This window comes from Oxyura jamaicensis, chromosome 19 (genome assembly GCF_011077185.1).
Source record: "Oxyura jamaicensis isolate SHBP4307 breed ruddy duck chromosome 19, BPBGC_Ojam_1.0, whole genome shotgun sequence".
Classification (NCBI taxonomy): domain Eukaryota; kingdom Metazoa; phylum Chordata; class Aves; order Anseriformes; family Anatidae; genus Oxyura; species Oxyura jamaicensis.
In genome coordinates, this window is record NC_048911.1 from 7382629 (window position 1) to 7401699 (window position 19071).

At 45.9% G+C, this 19071-nt stretch overlaps 3 protein-coding genes across 7 annotated transcripts in view; 1 reads left to right on the forward strand and 2 right to left on the reverse strand.

Moving 5' to 3' along the window:
• Positions 1 to 8134, reverse strand: part of ZSWIM7 (zinc finger SWIM-type containing 7) — a 21412-nt gene extending 13278 nt beyond the window's left edge. For 2 of the 5 annotated variants that reach the window (XM_035342985.1, XM_035342986.1), the window contains exons 1-3: positions 7787 to 8096; positions 5539 to 5560; positions 2624 to 2726 (exon numbers count right to left, since the gene is read on the reverse strand). In XM_035342985.1, coding sequence (XP_035198876.1) covers positions 2624 to 2726; positions 5539 to 5560; positions 7787 to 7862 — 201 coding nt within the window. In that variant the 5' untranslated portion in view covers positions 7863 to 8096. Of the gene's footprint in view, positions 1 to 2623; positions 2727 to 5538; positions 5561 to 7786 lie in introns of all 5 variants that reach the window. The other 3 variants (XM_035342982.1, XM_035342984.1, XM_035342983.1) reach the window with 3 other exon arrangements.
• A 34-nt stretch (positions 8135 to 8168) lies between these two features.
• Positions 8169 to 12113, forward strand: TTC19 (tetratricopeptide repeat domain 19). The gene is made up of 10 exons (XM_035342970.1): positions 8169 to 8370; positions 8429 to 8502; positions 8605 to 8715; positions 8889 to 8927; positions 9457 to 9513; positions 9776 to 9837; positions 10442 to 10536; positions 10734 to 10888; positions 11206 to 11368; positions 11803 to 12113. The coding sequence occupies exons 1-10, from the start codon at positions 8184 to 8186 to the stop codon at positions 11934 to 11936; spliced, it is 1077 nt and encodes a 358-aa protein (XP_035198861.1). The 5' UTR covers positions 8169 to 8183; the 3' UTR covers positions 11937 to 12113.
• A 1278-nt stretch (positions 12114 to 13391) lies between these two features.
• NCOR1 (nuclear receptor corepressor 1) overlaps positions 13392 to 19071 on the reverse strand; it is a 64145-nt gene continuing 58465 nt past the window's right edge. Inside the window, exons 44-47 of the mRNA XM_035343438.1 lie at positions 18468 to 18521; positions 17188 to 17409; positions 16452 to 16634; positions 13392 to 16209 (exon numbers count right to left, since the gene is read on the reverse strand). Coding sequence (XP_035199329.1) covers positions 16022 to 16209; positions 16452 to 16634; positions 17188 to 17409; positions 18468 to 18521 — 647 coding nt within the window. The 3' untranslated portion in view covers positions 13392 to 16021. The remainder of the gene's footprint in view (positions 16210 to 16451; positions 16635 to 17187; positions 17410 to 18467; positions 18522 to 19071) is intronic.

A 19071-nucleotide genomic window follows, 5' to 3' on the forward strand; every position in this document is an offset into this window, starting at 1 on the left:
TTGAGGAGGGGGGGAAGTCACAGACTGCCAGATTTGGGCTGAGCTTAGAGATCCCCCATCCTGACCTAGACAGCAAGAATGCAGCTTCTGCCTAATAAGGCAGGATCTAAACTCCAAAGACCAAGAGAAAAAGGTGCCTCCATTTCTGGGCAGCTGCAGCCAGGCCAGGCGCTGGGGTGCTTTCTTGGCCCTGCGATGCTCTGAGATTTCCTTCCGCTGCCCTTGTTGCCAGGCACTTGTTGGCAGCACCGAGAGGAAAAATAACCCTGGTGGTGGTGTTCCTGCCAGCGTGCAGGGACACAGAAGAGCCAGCTCTGGCACCAGCGTACTGCTCGGAGCACCAGCCTGTGCCAGGACCTGGTGCTCTCATCCTCAAGGTAGGACAGGCTGCCAGAGTTCTAGGAAATTAATTTAAAAAGACTTATAAAAGAAGAAACCAATAAAAATGCAGGACGTGAGCAATGGAAGTGACGGCTGGTGGCAGGACTAGAGCACTGACCCTTCCCCCTGCTAGCTGCCTGCACTCCTCCAGCTCACAGCTTTTCTGCAGCTCAGGCACAGCTAAAGGAGGTGCCCCAGCCGCTCCTGCTCACCACTTACCATCCAGCAAGCTCCACCACCAGCGAGCATCTGCCAGCTCTGCAGCAGGTAGGACTTATCCCTGACCTGGAATTACCAGGGCTGCCTATGGCCTGCAGTGAGGGCAGATACTACACAAGCTCTTTTGGGACAATTTACAACCCTAAGGTAACATTAGCCCTTGAACACCCTGTCAGTGCCACCCCCGTATTCAGTAGCAAAGGCATTAATGCCTGGGCATTAAAAGATAACTCATGGATTTCACTTGACTGAGGGCTCCTTCTTCTCCCATCTCAGGTCCTGAGATGGAACAAGCTGTCTACACGACGGGCTGCAGTCCTAAGGCCTGCCTGAGCAGAGCCATTTTCCCCCAAAGCAGTGCCCAAGATGTGCTGAGTGATATGGAACACAGCGTTTTAGCCTGGGAAATATCAACATCCCAGCTTTGGCTACGAGGACCCACAGGAGTTTCACAACAGGACCAACCTCATGGCCTCACCAACAAGAGCTCTCCAGATCCAACTGTTGAGTGAACGCACCACTTCACATTCCAGCTCACCCACATCTGTGTGCAAGTGGCAGGGCAGAGCTGACCTGGGGAGTGAGGGATGTCTGAGCCTGCGTCCAGATGCTCACAGATGACCCCTGCCCCCTGCACTGGGCATGCTTCTCTGCTGCAGAAGTGCACACAGCTGCACCACACACAGGCATGAATCCAGAGCCAGTGACACTACCCAGCCACCCTGAGTGCAGTGTCCCGCTCAGCACTTTGGTTTCTGCAGCCCTGGCTTGTGTTCCCATCAAGGCTCCAGCCGGCGGCCTCAAGAGAGGCTCTGCTCTGTTTCTGCCTCTCAGACAGCTGTGCTGAGGCAGAATTTCGCAATGGGACCGGCCTCACGCCCCCAGAGAAAATAGCTCTTCAGATTCCTCTGTAAATGAACTCATCAGCATGGCCTTAATGAGCAACGGAGCTGCACTACTGGGGAATGCTGCTCAGGACACGTGCGGCTGCGGGCAGGAACTGCTTCCTGCAGGCTGCCTGTCAGCGGGAGGACACCGGCACACGCTGCCGGAGCAGCAAACATCGTCCCATCAGCTACCATCAGCTACACGGCACCCGGCTGAAGGCTGGGCCTGTCCCACATTACCTCCTGATGGCCAGCCCTGACCAACATGTCCAGGGGTTCCTTCCCTGCAGCATCAAAACCCTCCTGTCATGCTTCTGATTTCCTCTCCATCTCACTAGGCTTCCTCTAAGAGATGAATATCAAGCCTCTTGAGATGCAGATAGCTCCACCACACCGCAGATAAACTGTCAGTGTGAGCACACATTCAGGCTCCCTGGGCTGCCCAGAGGCTCTGAGTGTCCCCTTCATCCTTCACACAAAAGGGGGGCAAGTGAAGTGCATCCCGGCCTGCAATGCTCTGTCCAAGCCCACGAGGCCTGACAAAGCTCTGCAAGGACAATGTGACCACTCTCTGCCCAGTGACATATTCAGATGAGCAACAGTAAAAAAGGAAAAGCCTTTAAGCATTCAATTAGTGAGGCAGCTGCTGTCTAAAGGTCCTGGAAGCAGCGCTTCTTAGGCTGCACCAAATACCCACCGGCAAGCCCTCACCTCAAATTGGAGCCTGTGCTCTTGAGCCCTTCATGTTTATGAATCACGCCTCTTCAGAGGGGCAGAATTCCTCTCCAAGGCCCCAGAAGCGAAGAAGATTCCACATGCAAACCAAGCAATGCAAGCTCTGAACACGTGAAAAATGTTTGTGTCGCTACCCAGGCCTGGTTCCCCAGCAGTTCTCTTACCCTAGATGACCCTAAAGCATCTCAGCACCTCCAGAAAAGGAGGGAAGGCCCCTTGCAGGGACAGTATTTAGAAATGTTCCTCTTGGCTGCTGCAACAGCGAGCTTGTAAGACACTGATATTGCCTCTATGTGTATCCAAGTGCACTTCCGCGTTCTGCAGGTTAGGAGGATATTGGGTCAGGTGGCAACGGGAAACCATCAGACAGTGAAACAGGAGGAGACAAACAGCGCCCACACCTGGTATGCTGTCCGTCCACTGGGGGACACAACTCGGGTGACAGAACGGTGATCCACCAAATCCAAGGCTGGGACAGCAGCTGGGCCAAATATGAACTTCAGCCTGAAAGAGAAAGTGTCTCCAGTTAGGTCACGTCACAAAAGGGCTGGCTTTGATCAGAGGAGGCCTGTAGCCAAAAACTCCCTTTGCACCTCAGAAGCCCACCTGTTACCATTACCTACGCTACCAAGCACCGTGTCCATCTGGCTTTCTCAGCTTCGCTGACTTTCACGAACAGGACATGAAGTGGTTCCTGTCCCGAACTAAAATGAGACAAAGTGCATGAGAGACCCAGAAGGGAGATTTTTACAGTCAGTCTCCGTGGCTGTGAGGCAGCATTAGCATGTAGGTGAGGAGTTATTCTGGGGCAGCTTATCTGGCGTGACAGTCCTGGTTGAGCTCCCCTGGGTCAGTTGACTGATCAGTTGAATCCCACCCCTAGTCACAGCCACACACCATGCCTCAGAGCAAAGAGCACCGATGATACATAACTCCTTGAGTAACAGGACTCCTTCCTGATCCCCGGAAAACTGGTGTACACCCTGCAGAATGAATGAGCCATTCTGTAGCGGTTGTGTCTCATTGATCACAGTCACAACCGAGGTACAAATTGTTCTTTTTCTACCTAAAATGGCAGCAAAAGGAAGCTAAGGACTGTCTGGAAAATACTTAAGGCATTACACTGCAAGTGGGACCACTGGGTAGCAGTAGTTTTAAGTCTACAGTCCAGCTACCAGCATGGCCCAGGGACGACTTCATTCCTGATACACACCCAGGAACAGCACATGCCTTATGTCATTCCATGCTCCCTAAAAAGCTTTCCCTTTCCTTCCCTTCCAAGCAGGACACATCACCATGCCGGGACACTCCACTGCGTGGCATTTACAGATGGCAGCTTGCTGGGTTGGGAAGAGACTCGGTTAGCCAGATTTGCTCAGGTACACAACCGCTTCCAGAAAAGCAGTGCCTCTGCACAACTCCCTCCTCCGTCTCAGTGCTGCAAGGCAGCACCACTGGAGCGCGTGGTGGTCTGGCTGCTGCTGTGCTTGGTGCTGTAAAATTCTACACCAGCAAGTGGAAAAACAAAGAGCTGCGACTCCTGAGGGCACAGCAGGTTCCATCACCACGCTGTCTGCAGAGTTAGTGCCATTCAAGGAGGATTTTCTCTCCTGCTGATGCCGTGTGAGGGTTTATGATAAGCCATACGTCAGACCTGGAGAGCTGTACCTTTAGTCCATTGTCCAGACAGCTCACGAGCTTAAAAGTTATTCTAGACCTGTACATCCGGCCACTCTGATTGAGTTCCAAAGAGCTCAGGGGCAACTGAGCTAATCTTTACAGACCTTTTATCCACTGAGAAAAATCTGCGTAGTCTAGATTAGTTGCAAGGGTAAACAAGAAGAAAATCAGCAGTGATGAAAAGATAGCACAAAACATGAGCAGGAGAACAGGAGAAAGCAGAGGAACGTTTCCAAGTCCAGTGAAGACACAAAGAGCCAAGGCAGAGCCCTGGCGTCTCAGCAGCACGGCTGACCTACGCGTCTGAGTCAATCTCATTGATAACAAGCCAAGAAGACAGATTTATTCCAGGAAGACCAAAACTTCAGTTGCACAAACTCAAGGCAGTAAGGGTTGGTTTCATCTGACAGACCGAAAGGAGGTGGGTGGGGGAACGCTCAACGTAAGGCATTCCTTAATGATTAGATTTGGAACTGTAATAGGCCTGAGTTTAATGAGTTTCAGTAACTCTTTCAAATTTGGGGAATTCTTTTTTCATGTACATAATTTGATCAGTCTAACAGGAAATAAGTAAGGGGAATGCCCAAAGGAAATTGAAGTTCTTCAGATATTTGGAAGAGATTCAGAAATTAAATCAGAATACTTCAGAGCCCTTGGTCACAGGGAACTGATGGAAATCCGACTGCCAAGAGTTACCACCCAAGTGTTACTAAACTTAACAAGTGAATTTCTCTCCTCTTTTCTTTTTTGACAAGAAGGAAGCAAAAAAGAGACTTGTCAAATATAATCCTACCCTTCAAAGGCCGTTGTGGTCCCGAAGAAGGAGTCAGCAAGCATACCTTTCACAGGTGTTGCGTGAGGTAACTTGAGACCCAAAGCCATCAAGGCCTGAAGGGTTCCTGGTAGTGTCCTCTCCTGGCTGAACTACAGGCAGGCAAGGACACAAAGTTAAATGTGAATCTGAAAAAAAGTCTTTCTCCCTGCGATGGTGCCTTTGCTCTACCTTCATCACCAATCAGTGAGGACTGCAGAACTTGGATCTCTTAGGAGGCTTCTTGTGTATTGCTGACACTGATGAGCTTCAGCCAATGCAAGGGTTACACAGCTGACCTGATGAATCCCCTGAACTCTCAGAATAATCTTCAAGGGAATCGTTACCTGGTTGGTGCAGAGAGATATGCTCAGCTCTCCCTTTCCAGCACACACACATGACTCAAGCAGAAGAAGGGATCTCAGGACGCCGTTGTGCTCACTCTGATAGGAACGCAGTGGAGCGCAGCGTTCCAGTGGCATGAATCACTGAAGCACAGTCCACTCTCACAGAAAACTCATTCTGGATCTGAGGGCGGACTCAGCTCAGGTTAAACATTCTGGGTTTCTGCATGTTTTATCCACCCAAATTAGTGCAAGTCATCACAGGAGATTCAGCGATACAGAGATAATTTCATGAATTTGGAAAAACCCTTTAGACAAGAACCTTCGTTCCCACTACCAGCACACACTTAGTTAGCAACTGTGCCTGAGAAATATGCACTGGTCAAAGGCAGAAGAAAACCAGCAGCACTACGATGACAGCAAGTTATCAACTGCCCTTTAACAGGACACTTGGGGAGGAAGCAAAGCAAAAGATACTCACCCCAGCAACAGGTCATCAGGGACTGCAACAAAAAGAAAACGAAGGGTGATTTTCCTGAACTCCCCCACTGCATAAAATAACACCACAGGCTAGGACGCTGATCACAGACTAGCCCAGGGAGGGTAGGGTTGTCCTCATCTACCCCAGAGGCCAAACAAGACTCTAGCCATCCTTTATAGTCACCAAAAAGAAACAAGGAGCAGCAAAATGATCTGCCATGGTAGAAAATTTTAGCGGTGACAGTGTGAGGGGACAGGAGATGTGAAAGTGGGTGGGAGTTTGCCTTCCCCACCTCTCACGTCTGGAGCTCTGGCTGAGCACACCAGGGCGAACAGCTCAAGTTCCACAAAACCCAACGGCACGCAGAACTGACAGTCAGGCAACGCTGTCATTGTCAGTCTTAGTTCCTTGCTGCGTGAACCACACTAGAATTGAAAATAACCAAGGGCCATGCTGTTCCCACCATACTGCTCTCCCCTCTGTTCCAGTCCTGAGCCTCCCATGTCCCATTCTCTTCACAGCAGCGCTGCCGCTCCCCACGCCAGGCCTGACGCACCCCACCGGGCTCCAGCCCCCTCCTTTCCACCACCTCCACTCCAGCATGCACCTGCTCCCAGGCCAAGGCTGGGTTCTACCTAGTTAAGGCAAGTGTTGAAGTTTCCTCAGACCTGTTCAAGAAACTCATCAATCCCACTTGTTCCAAGAGCCACAACCTTTGCACCAAATACACTTACTTACAAGTCCAAATACACTTATTTTTACAATATCCTACTTTTATAAACACGCACCTTCAACATCTTGCTCTGCCTCTTTAAGAAGCTGGTTAAAAATACATATATTGGTTTCCCTGAAACTCTCTTGGCGTGAGTAGAGAACTTTGTGGCATCGAAACTTTGACAATGTTGTTCTTTTCCCAGCATAGTCTTTCAGGGCACCACTAGTTTATGGCTTTTAAAAGAGTACACACGCAAAAAAAACATCTTCACTTATTAGAACTTCTTGTTAAGACGGAAAATTACACTTCGGAAAAGGAGTCTGTTTGTTTTAGCTGACAGCTGAGGCTCTGATCACCCAATCTGATCTTTCTGTTATCACTAATGGGACACACTGTACTAAGCCTTGTTATTCCACTGGAAAATTAGGTCTTCTGACTTTAAAGTCCTTTGTTCCAACAACTCAAAATATTCCCTCTGACTGTTACGCTGTTGGTCCGACTTTTCCAACTTTCCTCTAATTTAGTTCTCTGAAGTGATTGATCAGTTTCTTTTCACAGTTTTGTCCCAGCACACAGTTTTGGTGGTTTAGGGATAAGTTTTATATAAAGCTTATATAAGCTTTCCATTTATAAAGCTCTTTAAAAAGTCACATGTACGTTTTGGGTCTACTCTAACCTGACAGGAGCCATACTGCGAGTAAGCCAAAAAGCTACCCAGGTGGTCACTCGGTTTAGATACGAAGTCTTTGTCCATGTCCCACTCAAACGCAGCACTCGGACTTCTCTGAATGTTTTTTGGGTTGGTTTTAGTGCAGGTAGCAATATTCCTTACACAGACATTGCTTTGCAAGAACCATTCTGCACCTCTTATCCAGGAAACACAAACAGTAATATTCTTTTACACAGATTTTTGCGCACATTACAGAGCTGTGTCAGTAATGCAGAGTGCAATGAATGCAATTGTTCTTATCTAGCTGCCAGAATAGGCCAGGATTTAACTGGTAGTTTCTGCCTTCTTCACTTAAGCAATGGAAAGCGGCTCTTTGCCACGGGACAGCTAACACAACACCCTCTGCTGGTCAGGGATGAAATGCTCATTTTTATGAAGAATTCCCTTTTAACTCTGGTTAAAAAATATAAAATGCTCTATAAAAGGAGCGGTACAGTGGGCATAACAAAAAAAAACTATAGAAAAGCGTGGAAATTATCATCCCTCACATGCAGCCACTTGCACTACAAGCAAGCAGAATTCCTCTAGGTCCCCACAGTGTCCGACTTGGTCTCAGTTTGGAAAGGGCTTGGCTTTTTTAGAAGGGGGCTGCTCCTCATTATCTGTACTTTAAAGCCATTTGTGAAACAGAGGAGCTGGAAGCAACCCACACAGCTTGCGGGGTGACACTGAGGGCCACCAGCTGTGTGACAGCCTGCAGGTGCAGCCCAGGGGACGGCACCAACCCTCGCTGCTCCCTGACGGTTTGGCAGCACCGCTGGTGGCCCACCACCCGCCGGGACGGTGCCGTTTCCGTTACGTACCGTGCGCCGTCTCCTGAAAAACCCTTTTGATCTCCCTCAGAAGCTCCTCCGCCACAGCCGGCAGGGTGCTGCCCATCCCCTGCGCACCCGCCTCGGGGCTGGAGGAATATGGGAGAGAACGGGAGGCAAGCGGGAAGTCCTTCAGGTCACGGCGGACATCGCAACCCGGGCCCGTTCACCTGGGCAGCGCCTGAACGGCAAACCTGGAATCGGCCCGAGGGAGCCGCCTCGGGGCCGTGCGGGGCGGCCGGGGCTGAGGCGGCGACCTCGCGGCCTAGCGGGGCCTACCTAGGCCTCACCGGGCCTACCTTCTGCCTCGTCGCCATGGCAACAGGTGACGCGCAGCCCCGCGTCACGTGGCGAGGGCGAGCTCTTAAAGGGCCCGCGTGTGGGGGAGATGAGGCCGATGCTGGTGGCGGGGCTGCGGCGGGCCCTGGGCGTGCGGCGCTGCCCCGCGGGGCTCCCCCGGGCGCGGCCCTCGGGGGCCCGGCAGGAGCGGGGCCGCGGCACGGGGACGGGACCGGGACCGGGACCCGCCCGGTGGCGGTGGGCCCGGCCGGGCCCGGCCCTGGGCTTCCTAGGAGGTGAGGGGAGGGGAAGGGGGGCGGCGGGGAGCGGGGGGCGGCGAGCCTGGCCCCGCAGCCCTCTCGCTCTTCCCCAGGGACGCCGAGGAGGACGGCGAGGCCGCCATCGTCCTGCTGCTGAAGAGAGCCAAGGTGAGGGGGGAAACGGCGGCTGGGGGCCGAGACTGAGGCGTTTCACCCCTGTTACCCCCCCTTTTCTCTCGTTTTCCCCTCCTTTCTTGTGTCCCTCTGCAGCTCAGCACGATAAAGGGCGAGCTGGGGGAGGCCGAGAAGTTTCTGCACCAAGCCCTGCGCCTGGCGCACCAGTCAGACGACAGGAGGGCCATCGTCTACACCTACAGCATGGTAACGTCCCAGCGGGGCTGAGCGGGGCTGGTGGCGGCCTCCTGCTCTTGGCAGGGCCGTGCTGGAGGGCACGGGCATGGCGTGGTGCTGGGAAGCTGCGTGTGGAAGGAAAAGAGGTGGCGGTGAGGCTGGGCCCAGCGGTGGAGCTTCAGCGCAACGTCTGTCTCTTCCAGATGGCAAACGTGGCCTTCATGCAGGGGCAGCTAGAAAATGTGAGTAACCCTGGCGTTTTGTTTTTATTTCCTTGCAAGAGTCTGATGCCTAACGTGAGGTGTTGTCAAAGATCTTGAAGGTGCGATGTGCCACTGACTTGCTGCATCCCGAGAGTTGTGAGGCAGGGATCTCATATGAAAAGCAAAATAATCTGCCTTGGGGTTGCGATCCCATGCTGCTAAGAGCAGTGCTTTCACAACTGGATTGTGAGCTCCAACATGGTGAGCAGGGGGAAGATGCATGTCTTACTGTCAAAAGCCACGGTCAAACATTTAGAGGACTATCTCAAGGAGAACCCAGGAAAGCAGTGAAGAGACACAGATGTGATAAATTTGTGGTTGGTGTAGGAGTCCTGAAGTAATGCTAGCATCAGGTTCTGGTTGGCCTTTTGCTTTCCACTGGTCTTGACAGCAATTGTGCCACGAAGTTTGAGACCGTTTTTTTTTCTCAACGGTCTCCTTCTGTAAAGAGTAGAGATGTTTGAAGTGTCATTGTTCCTCAGTGTTCTCTTCAAAATTCTCATTTCAGGCAGAAAAGCTCTACAAAGCAGCCATGAGCTTTTTGCTAGCAGGAGACACAAAGGAGGTAGGTTCTTTTGATAAAGGCTTTCCAGCAGAAATATTAAGTGTTGTGCACGGTTCTTTGGTCTATTTCTGGTGCTGTGATACCTCCTCCTGGAACTGGCAGCTCTGAGCTGGTGGGCTTCTTAGGAACTTGCTTTAATGGATGGCAGCTCTGGTGACAACAGGATGGGCAATTTAAAGGTGTAAACTTGTTCTGTGGCAAAGTAATGGTTCTACTGGGAAGGTGTTAGAAGAGTAACAGCTGCATTGTGTCCTCCTGGCAGGATGACAATGCAGTCCTTGAGATGTCCCTCAAGCTGGCCAGTATCTATGCTGCTCAGAAACAGTGAGTTTTCTGCTAAAGGCATCTTTTACTTTAATCTCGACTTCAGCTTCACAGTGGCAGTGGTGGCCAAGCAGAAGCTCTTGCCTCTGAGAATAGAGTGCCTGGGGAAGCTTTGATGTGACAGGATACTACCAACATAAAAGTGCCCAGAGGCGTGCTCTTTGCCTGCTCACTGTCATGCAGCGCAGTGATTGCTGTTATGATCTGTCTGGCTTAGGGCAGAAGCAGCTATAGAGGACGTACCTCTCTAGCCTTAAATCCACAGCTCACAAGATGTGTGTTCAGGAGAAAAGGCTTTTGACTGCAGTTGGTGGTTGGTAACTTGTAGCTTTATTTTTCTTAAGAGATGGAGCATTGGCGATGGGTGGCCGTAGCTGGCCTTGTCTGGGGGAGGGGGGCTCTCTCCATCTCTTGGATCCTTTCATGCATGGGTCAAGAAAAGGGTCATGAACATGATCAAGGATAGAGCACTGAAGGCCAGAATGGTGTGGTGGAGAGGAAGCGTTTTCTTACAGGCCGCCTAGAGTAGGGAAGTGAAGGTATTTACATCCATCCCTTCAGGGGTGGAAGAAGCCTCACATTGCTGAGCTTTTGCACTTTGCAGGCACAAGTTAGCCCTGGCTGGCTATGAGTTCTGCATCCTGACCTTAGAGGAGAAGATTGCCAAGCAAAAGGACTTGCCTGAGGATGTCTTGTCAGGTGGGAGTGCCTTAACTGCCAAAGGCTTCTCTCATTGTCTTTGTTTCTTTGTCCTTGCTGTTGTCTTCCGTATTGCCTAAGCCTCATCTTCATATCAGTCCATTGTTTTCACATTGTATGGGTCTCCTGCTCTTGTAGGATGTGAACTCAATGCTTGATCTTATGAAGTGATCACTTCCACTGTTCTCTATTTGCAGCTGAAGAGAAAGCCAACACCCATCTCTTGCTGGGGATGAGCCTAGACTCCTATGCTCGCTATCTCCTAAATATTAACCAGCTCCCAGTGGCCCAGAAGATGTACGAGAAGGCTCTGCAGATCTCAAAGGATGTTCAGGGAGAGACTCATCCACAGGTGATGTGTACAATCATAGTTGGACTAGTGGGGAAAGAAAGGCTAACTCATCTCACGGGGAAGGAGATAGCCATAAAAGCAGCTTTGCTGGCTTTGAACGTGCACAGCACTGAATTGGGTTCTGTTTTCCTGCCAGGAAGAACTGAGCATGTAGCACGTTGATAGATAAGGCACGTTGATAGATAAGGCACTTTCTTAATAGAAGATTCTCTGGGAAATACTTTTACTAGTGTGACAGGGCTACGAATGTGGGGCTACAGTTGGCTGAAGTTCCGTATGAGTCTTGCTCTGAGGATTCCTTTTCTGTCCTTGTGCAGACTGTGGTCCTCATGAATGACTTGGCAACTGTGCTGGATGCTCAGGGGCACTACGATGAAGCATACTCCTATGTGAAGAGGGCAGCTGAACTAGCAAAGGAGACTCAGCACCCCGAGGAGCACATGGTGCTGAACAACCTGGCAGCAGTTCTGATGCACAAAAGTGAGTAACACTGTCTGTGCATTACAGTTTTTAGTTTAAATAGTGGGTCTGCTGACTTGGTGTAGGCAACTTGTGTTGCATTCAAACCGAATTCAGCTGCTGCAGGATCTTGTCTAAGGTGAATGCAGTACTGGTGCATCTGGATCTTGCTTCCTTTGTCCTGTACATAAGTAGCTGTTCCAAAAGGACAGAGGATACTGCTTGTGACTTGTTTCAATGAGATTGTGATGCTGAAGCAGCACTTTGTCATGTTGTCATAGCTCCTTTCTAGCTCTCAGTTAGCACTTTATGCTGAATGTTTCTGAAGCTCCCTAGTTCTTAACGTGTTCTAAATAGTCCTTTGCTTGTCCTCTGCCTGTGGTCACCTTCAGGAGGGGATTCTGAAAATGGGTGGTGTAATTGGCTAGCTATGCCCCTTTTTCCTCTTGCTACAGAAGACTTTCTGCAAGCAAGACAAGTGTATAAAGAAGCTCTGAAGCAGGCAGAACAGAAGGGAGATGTTGCTTCTGTCCAGCACATCCAGGAAGAACTAGCTGAACTGGCCAAGAGGAGAAAGGACTCCACCTGAATTTGGTCAGAGGCCAAGCTGCAGGTGTCTGACAGCAGCAAGGGTGGGCCAATACAAACAGGCTGGGACTGGTGCAATTCTCCAGAGGAAGAGCAATCAGGAACTTAAGGACTGCTTAACAAGAAGGGCTGCTATTGCCTGTATAGTCCAAAATAAAGTTGTGAAATCATAACTGTATTTCAGTTTGTGGTGTAGGCTATGGTTATAGTGATCTACTGTGCTAATAAGTGAACTTGGTCTTGACTGCCAGCAAAATGCAAGCCTAGCCTGTTATTAATTCATGTAATCACTTGCTATTCCTAACTTCAGAGTATTGGGTTTCAAAACATGGCTATCCTAAAGCTAGGTCATAAAAAGCCTGCCATTAGGTAGCACTGCCTAAACTTCAGATTAAGGAAGGAGGATTCAAAGTAAGGCAGGAATTGTCTTGTTCTTTACATGCTGGCTAGCACAACAGGGTGTACTTGTCAGATGCAGTTCAGTATGCATTAGCTTCAGTAGAACACCTCACAGAATGTACCTGTACTATGACAGAGCTGCAGCCCTGTGTCATTTTCAAACAGGTTGCCAAAGAGCAAATGTGGCTTCAAAATGTCTATCCAAAGATAGAACACCTCTCCTCAAAGGAGGGGTAAGGCTCTGTTACTAAACAGAGCTGCTGTCAGAAGAAATAAAACCCTCTGCTACCTTACCCCAGTCAGAGCACACTAAATGCCAAAGCTGTCTTCCTTTCTTGGACAGGTCATGATCTGTCAGTGCTAGAATGCTGAGGCTTCCTGTTGGAAAAAGAGTATGTGACAAACTATCAGGTTTGTAAGTTACTAAATTCACTTGAAGGCATGTATGAACAGCCTGCTTGTACAACAAAAATCTTCAGTTTTTCCCTGCAAGGAAGCCTAACACTAAAGACAAAGATTTTAAACCAGAAATTATCAAATCCATGTTTCTCCATGAGAGTAGAACTAGATGTAACTGTCACTAATCAAGCGTTGTTTTAACTGCACATTTGTAAGAACTTCAGGTGTTTAGTACATCTCTCAATATTAATTGCATTATTAGTTTACTTACAGTAGCAGCATTAATAGTGGCTTAAGCTGTTTGTTACTTTGAGCTAAGAAGAGGCACATGCAGATTTCCTAGAGTTAGATGTTCATTGAAGCTAGAAACTGTCACGCAAAGCTTTGTTCTCAGCAAGCTAGGAATTAAAGATAGGGCTCATACAGGCACACTTGTACCAACAAAAAGGCTTTAACAACTTAGAACCAATCTTTGAGTTTTGGTGTTCTGTTTTTTTTTTTTTTTTTTTTTTTTCCCATTTGGGTTTTAAGTGGCAGACTGTAGACACTGGCAGTGTCAATTAGGAACCCTGCAGCACCCCCTAAGGGAAGTGTTTTGCTTGTTCTCATGAACATAGCTTGATGCTGCAAAACAAGAGGGAGACACAGGAAAAGCAAATGGAGAACTGATCCCCTTTATTGATTGGTCTGAATCCAGAAGTCACTATCTACACTGAAGACATTGTGTGGAAAAAAACTGAGTAATGATGCATGGGGTTTTCAAGTCTTAAATCAGAATCATGAAACAAAAAAGACAGCATTGTGAAAGCGCTGATCAGAAATCATTAAAAATCTGTACTAACCTATACTTTGTAAATGTGATTTATGAACACCTTCCTGTTTGAAACAGGTCAGATGTAGCTCCATACTTGAAGAGTACTGGAATTGTGGTAAACCCTAACTTAGGCTCTGGAGAGGTTTTTACACCGGAGAAGTTAGAACTTAGATAACAAACAAAAGCAGCAGCAACATTTTACATGCAAATGCCACTCACGCTGCATCTTAGGAGAAGGTAACTATCCTACTTTGGATATCTTGCTGCTGCAACAGCAGTAACATGAAGCTTTGCAATGAATATGCTATACTTACAGTACAGTTAGCAAAGACTTTTGTCTGTACATGCCTCTTTTTTATATTAATAATTGAGTTTTAGAAAGAAACTTAACTGTCCACTGCAAATCAAAAGCTACAAACAGGGCAGATGAACTTGTTTTCCAGTATGTGTTGCAGAGGAACAAAAAAGTTACAAATAAGAGCACAGGCCTAAAAACAGAATGGAAAAAAAAAAAATTAAGCTAGAAGGTTAAAGGACAGGAAGGTGAGAAAGTCTTTCTTAGAGAAAGACTGCAGGCAGCTTTAAGACTGCCAAGTACTCTATGCTGACGTTCTTTTAGAAAAAAGGTAGCAAAGTAATTCTGTATTTACAACACACTGTCAAGTTTCCAAACGAGTTCCCTTATCATTTCTCTTTCCTTCACTTAGGGTAAAAAGGCTCTTCTCTACCAAGTATTCAGAAGTATGTTTGCTCTTGATAAATAATTCTGTACTACTGGACCATCACAGTTCTTTTGTAAAATGTAGAGCTTAACATGGACTCAAGGTTACATAGCTACATTATACCTTCCATACAATGTATTGCAAACAGAGTGTTAAATTTAAAAGATTTTGACTGGAAAGTAACCTCTAGGCAAGGATTGTTCAATGAGATGTAAAAGCAGTATGGAATCTGACAGACCACCCTACCCCCCAGCTCAGTGCTATCTGTAAATCAGTCCTACCCCAGAGATGTAGATTCACTTTCCTGAGGCTAGTGCAGCAAAAAATAAGATGCTCCTGAAGATGGATGGCAGGAGCCCCTGTGATACTGCTAACCAGAGGCACATACACATGAGCTACAAGCATATCATAGCAGGCATCGATAGATGAATGACTAAGATGACTCTAGTACCATATACAATTAAAAGAAAATTTCACCCTAATATGTATTGCACACTTTAGCAGTTAAGCCAAGCATTTTTCAGGACTTCTACCAAAAGTTTTCTGATAAGATTAGGGATTGGGATGTGGACACAGGCTTTAAAATAATTACATAAAGACTTTAAAATCAGACTAAGGAAAGTAAAAACTGCAGTACCTATTTCAAACTGCTTATAACAGAAGCCAAGTAGTTGACTCGTGTTGGTCAATTATTCTATAAAAGCATTTTGTTTTTATTTAAACTCAGGATGTAGAGGTTTTTCTTCTTAAAGGACTTATCAACCCACCCAGAGCCTCTGTTCAGATAAGCCATTTGCTGTGGTTAACCATGACAATAAAATTTAGTAGCCTATTTCAACTGCATACAATGCAGAAACAGAAAACACTACGATAGGCGTTTGGGGCACAGTTGAAATTCCCAGTGTGCGTAACAGTGAGGTATGCCTCCAGAAGCTGTTCTTTCTGTTTTGATTTGATTTTTTTTTTATCCTTTTTAAAATGAACCATAACATACCCATGCAATAATATTTCTGCAGTGTTGCTAAATAAAACCAACTGCACCAAAAATTTACAATGTGGCAGAATTCAAAATTCAAAGAAATATATCATCTTATTCCAGCGAACTGGCTATGTTAATGTACACAATTCAGTAAGGGGTCAGTCAAAAAAAAAAAAAATCAACATTTTCACAAGAGTTGAACACCACTGAGAAATGTCTAGGGGAAAAAAATATATATAAAAGCACAATGCCTGCAAGAAGTGGCATGGCATTAAACAGGCAATGATGCTAGGCTGATTGGGAGGCTAGGGGTACAGTTAGGCTAGGCTGGTAGGAAGGCTGGGGTTATGAAGAGTACTCTACACTGGAGAAAATGCTTAAAAAAATTACAAAATGACCCCCAAAGTTTAGGCAATGATTTGAACATAAGTACACCAGATACTATAGCAAGGGAAAAAACACTGCAAAAAGTACTCTCTATTTACAGAAGAATGATTTAAAGACATTATGGTTTTCTTTACAAATAGATGTAGAACAGGAATAGTCCACATTTTTAAAAACTCTTTACATATTTATCTTTAGTAAGTCAACCTTCTTGATCACAATCCTCCAACACACGGCCTGTGCAGAAGGCATTTAACGGACTCTCCATTAATTCTTCATTGTGTGGCCCTTGCTCTCTTGGAAAGTCTCTCTGGGCACAAGTCAAAAATAACTTTTTTATTTTGACCCGCAAATTAAAAAAAAAAAAAAAAAAAAAGAATCTGCATAGTTCAGTCATCACTGTCAGACAGAGTCTCATATTGTGCTGAAAGCAGTGGTGCAGGCTCTCGCTCCCATATCCTGTTCTGTTGGTGAGTGGTTGCTTGGCTCATGGACGGTGGGGCACACGCGATTGATGTTGGCGGTGTACTGCTGAGCATCCTCATTGTCAATGGGTTATAAGGAAACTGTGTTGAACCTGAATGAAAGAGTTTCTCGAAGTCAAAAATGTGCCGTTCTAAGAGGTTAAGAGATCTATAGTAAAGATAGTATGGTTTTGGCTGTGACAACTAGCAGAAAATCCCTTTCAGGAAATCCTTGCACCACAGATCTAGATGATGTAATCTTTTGATAATTGCCAGTGTTATATGTCTGCATCTGACCTTTCCGCAAATAACACATCTAATTCATTAAGTTGGAAAGAGAACCCCCATTTCTCACCTGTTGATGAAGGCCTATCTTCCCAGGCCCACACTGGAGTCTGTCTGTGGTAGTCCCCTTCTGAATGTACAGATGAGACAGAAGAAGGTCTTTCAGTTCCTAAATATCCCTGTCCTGGAATTGGAGACTTAGACTTCCTACTATTTGATTTGCCAATTAACTTCTGCTTGCTGACTCCCCCTCCTGGAAATAGAAGGGACAGGTTTTCCAAAAATATTACACTACACTTTAGCCTCTAGGTTTGTTTTTCTATAAATTATTGCTTAGCACCAAGCAAGGGTTTGACTTGATGCTTTCTGCAATGCTGATTTACTATAATTAGAAGACTAGCCTATACAGTCACTAATGACACTATTGCTAGAAAATCCCTATTCTTACCATGAGAGTTGTTATTTCCAACCTTAGAAAGGGAGCTGTTTTCAGTTCAAGCTAGTTCCCATCACTGCATGTTCCCTACAGGTGATGTACTACACATGTATTTTTCATTAAGCCACTGAGCCAACCCATTATCTCTTCCCTGTTTCATCAGTGTTGTCACTCTCCAAGAAATATTGGCCAGTGCACCTGAAATCACCAGCACCACTTTGAAAGCCAGGACCAATACTGGGAATAGAAACACCATCTCTGTCACTTCCAGAGGAAAGGGAATGACTTTCAGTGACACTGAATTTATTCAAGCCCTTTGTTTATTTATTTTATTTAAACCGTGAAATACTTGGGAGCTGAAATACCTCACCTGAATTAGGCGATGGATTAGCTTCTTCCCTACGCGTCTCACTACTTGCAGATACTGCAGCGTTGGAACTGCCAGATGCTACTGCAATGGACTGTGATATTACAACTCCATGATCCTCGCTCTTGTCATCAAAGTTTCCCATCAATGCTTTCCTAATAATGTCTTCTAGACCAAGATTACTGGCAGGATCTGCAAAGGAATGACCCCTAGAACTGACTGCACCTGGGAGATAAAAGAAAACATACATGGAAAGGTGGGAGGGGAGGCAAAAAACATATCTCAGCGAAATTACAAAGGGATGTGGACAAAGATTTTAGAGATAGCAGAAAGTAGGAGGAAAAAAGATGTTTTTTTTTTAAATGCAAAGCTACATGCTCCAAAGCAGCTCACAGTAGCTGTACGTTATATGTGCCAGCAAACACTAAATGTCAGACACTGCAATAGAGTAAATTTTACATTAAGCAAAAAAAAAAAGGCAAAGGAAGCTGAACATGCTGATTGTGATAGCGTAAGTAAAATCTGCCGCTACTAATCAGTTGTAAGAGAAGAGACCAGAAGAATACTTCTTATATTAATGATCCATACTAATTCATCTTAAAAAGTATGATTTGTGGCAAATACTCATTCCAAAAGCCTACCCTTCCTTCTCATCTGATGGAGATCACTACTTTCTCCAATTAAAGACAGAAGCATTGTATCAGAAGGGGAGGCAACTGGCTAAAACCACGTAAAGGCAACCTACAGTACAACTCAGATTCAGATTTAGAAGTTATCTCCCATATTTCTCTTAATTTCTCTGCCTCATTCACCTTTATCGTTAGAACGTATGGGTTTTGTTTAATTTCCTCATCTGACAGGAAATTGGGATTTTAAAAAAATATCATTTATCATAAAAAAACAGGAAGTATTTTAAATAACCCAGTTTATATAGTAAATTGCATTTGATGAACTGAGATCTAGTTTTGTTGAACTACACTATATTTAAATTCTATGGAAGTGAGATGCTAACCAATTTCACGACTTCTACCTCTAAGATTTGCAGATACCAGAGAAATAAAACAATTCTTGCTTCAGTTCCCATTTAAATATTATCTGAAGTTTTCTTTGAACATTTTGCTTTTCATTAGGACAAAGGAAACAATCTTCTTTGTTGGGTGTTACTTTTCAAATTTTACATCATCTTCCTCACTGACTGCTCTGCCCAAAGCACGTACATTAAATATATTGCATTAGTTTAACTTTTCTGAAATCTGCATAGTTCCTATTACTGAAAAACTTACCTGACGTAGTAACTGCTGGCAGATTGAATATTTCAGTCCCTGGCTGAGCAGTTGCTGCAATTAAAACAACATTTAAGTGAGTTTTCCACGGTACTGATGATCATTAGAAGTGAACCCTACTACTCTTAATACAGATGATGGAATTACCCTGAACTACTTCCTGTATTGTGCACACAATGGAGAGCCAATAAAAAGAATACTGCAACCCTTATTAATACAGCTTTGTTTCTCAGAATGAAATGTGCAAAAGCATTCGCTTTCAAACAAATACTATTAGGTACTGAATTCACAAACAGCTCAAACTCTTACTACGGAAAATTTTGAAACAAATTTATGTCAAGATTTCTAAGAGAAAAAAATACAGTTCTAGTATCATATTCCACTGGGGAAGTATCCATTACTGAGACTGCATTAAAATATCCAGAATGTGTCATTTTAATAGTCATAATCATATGGCCCAAGAAAAAAAATAATGCAGCTTAAAAGATGCCTTTTTCAAAAAGGAAAAGGTGTAATAGTTGTTAAAACCTGACACTACTCTAGTTAACTTTTTGTCTGTAGTTAACGTTGATATGAAGCAAACTATCGCATTAATTATATGCTT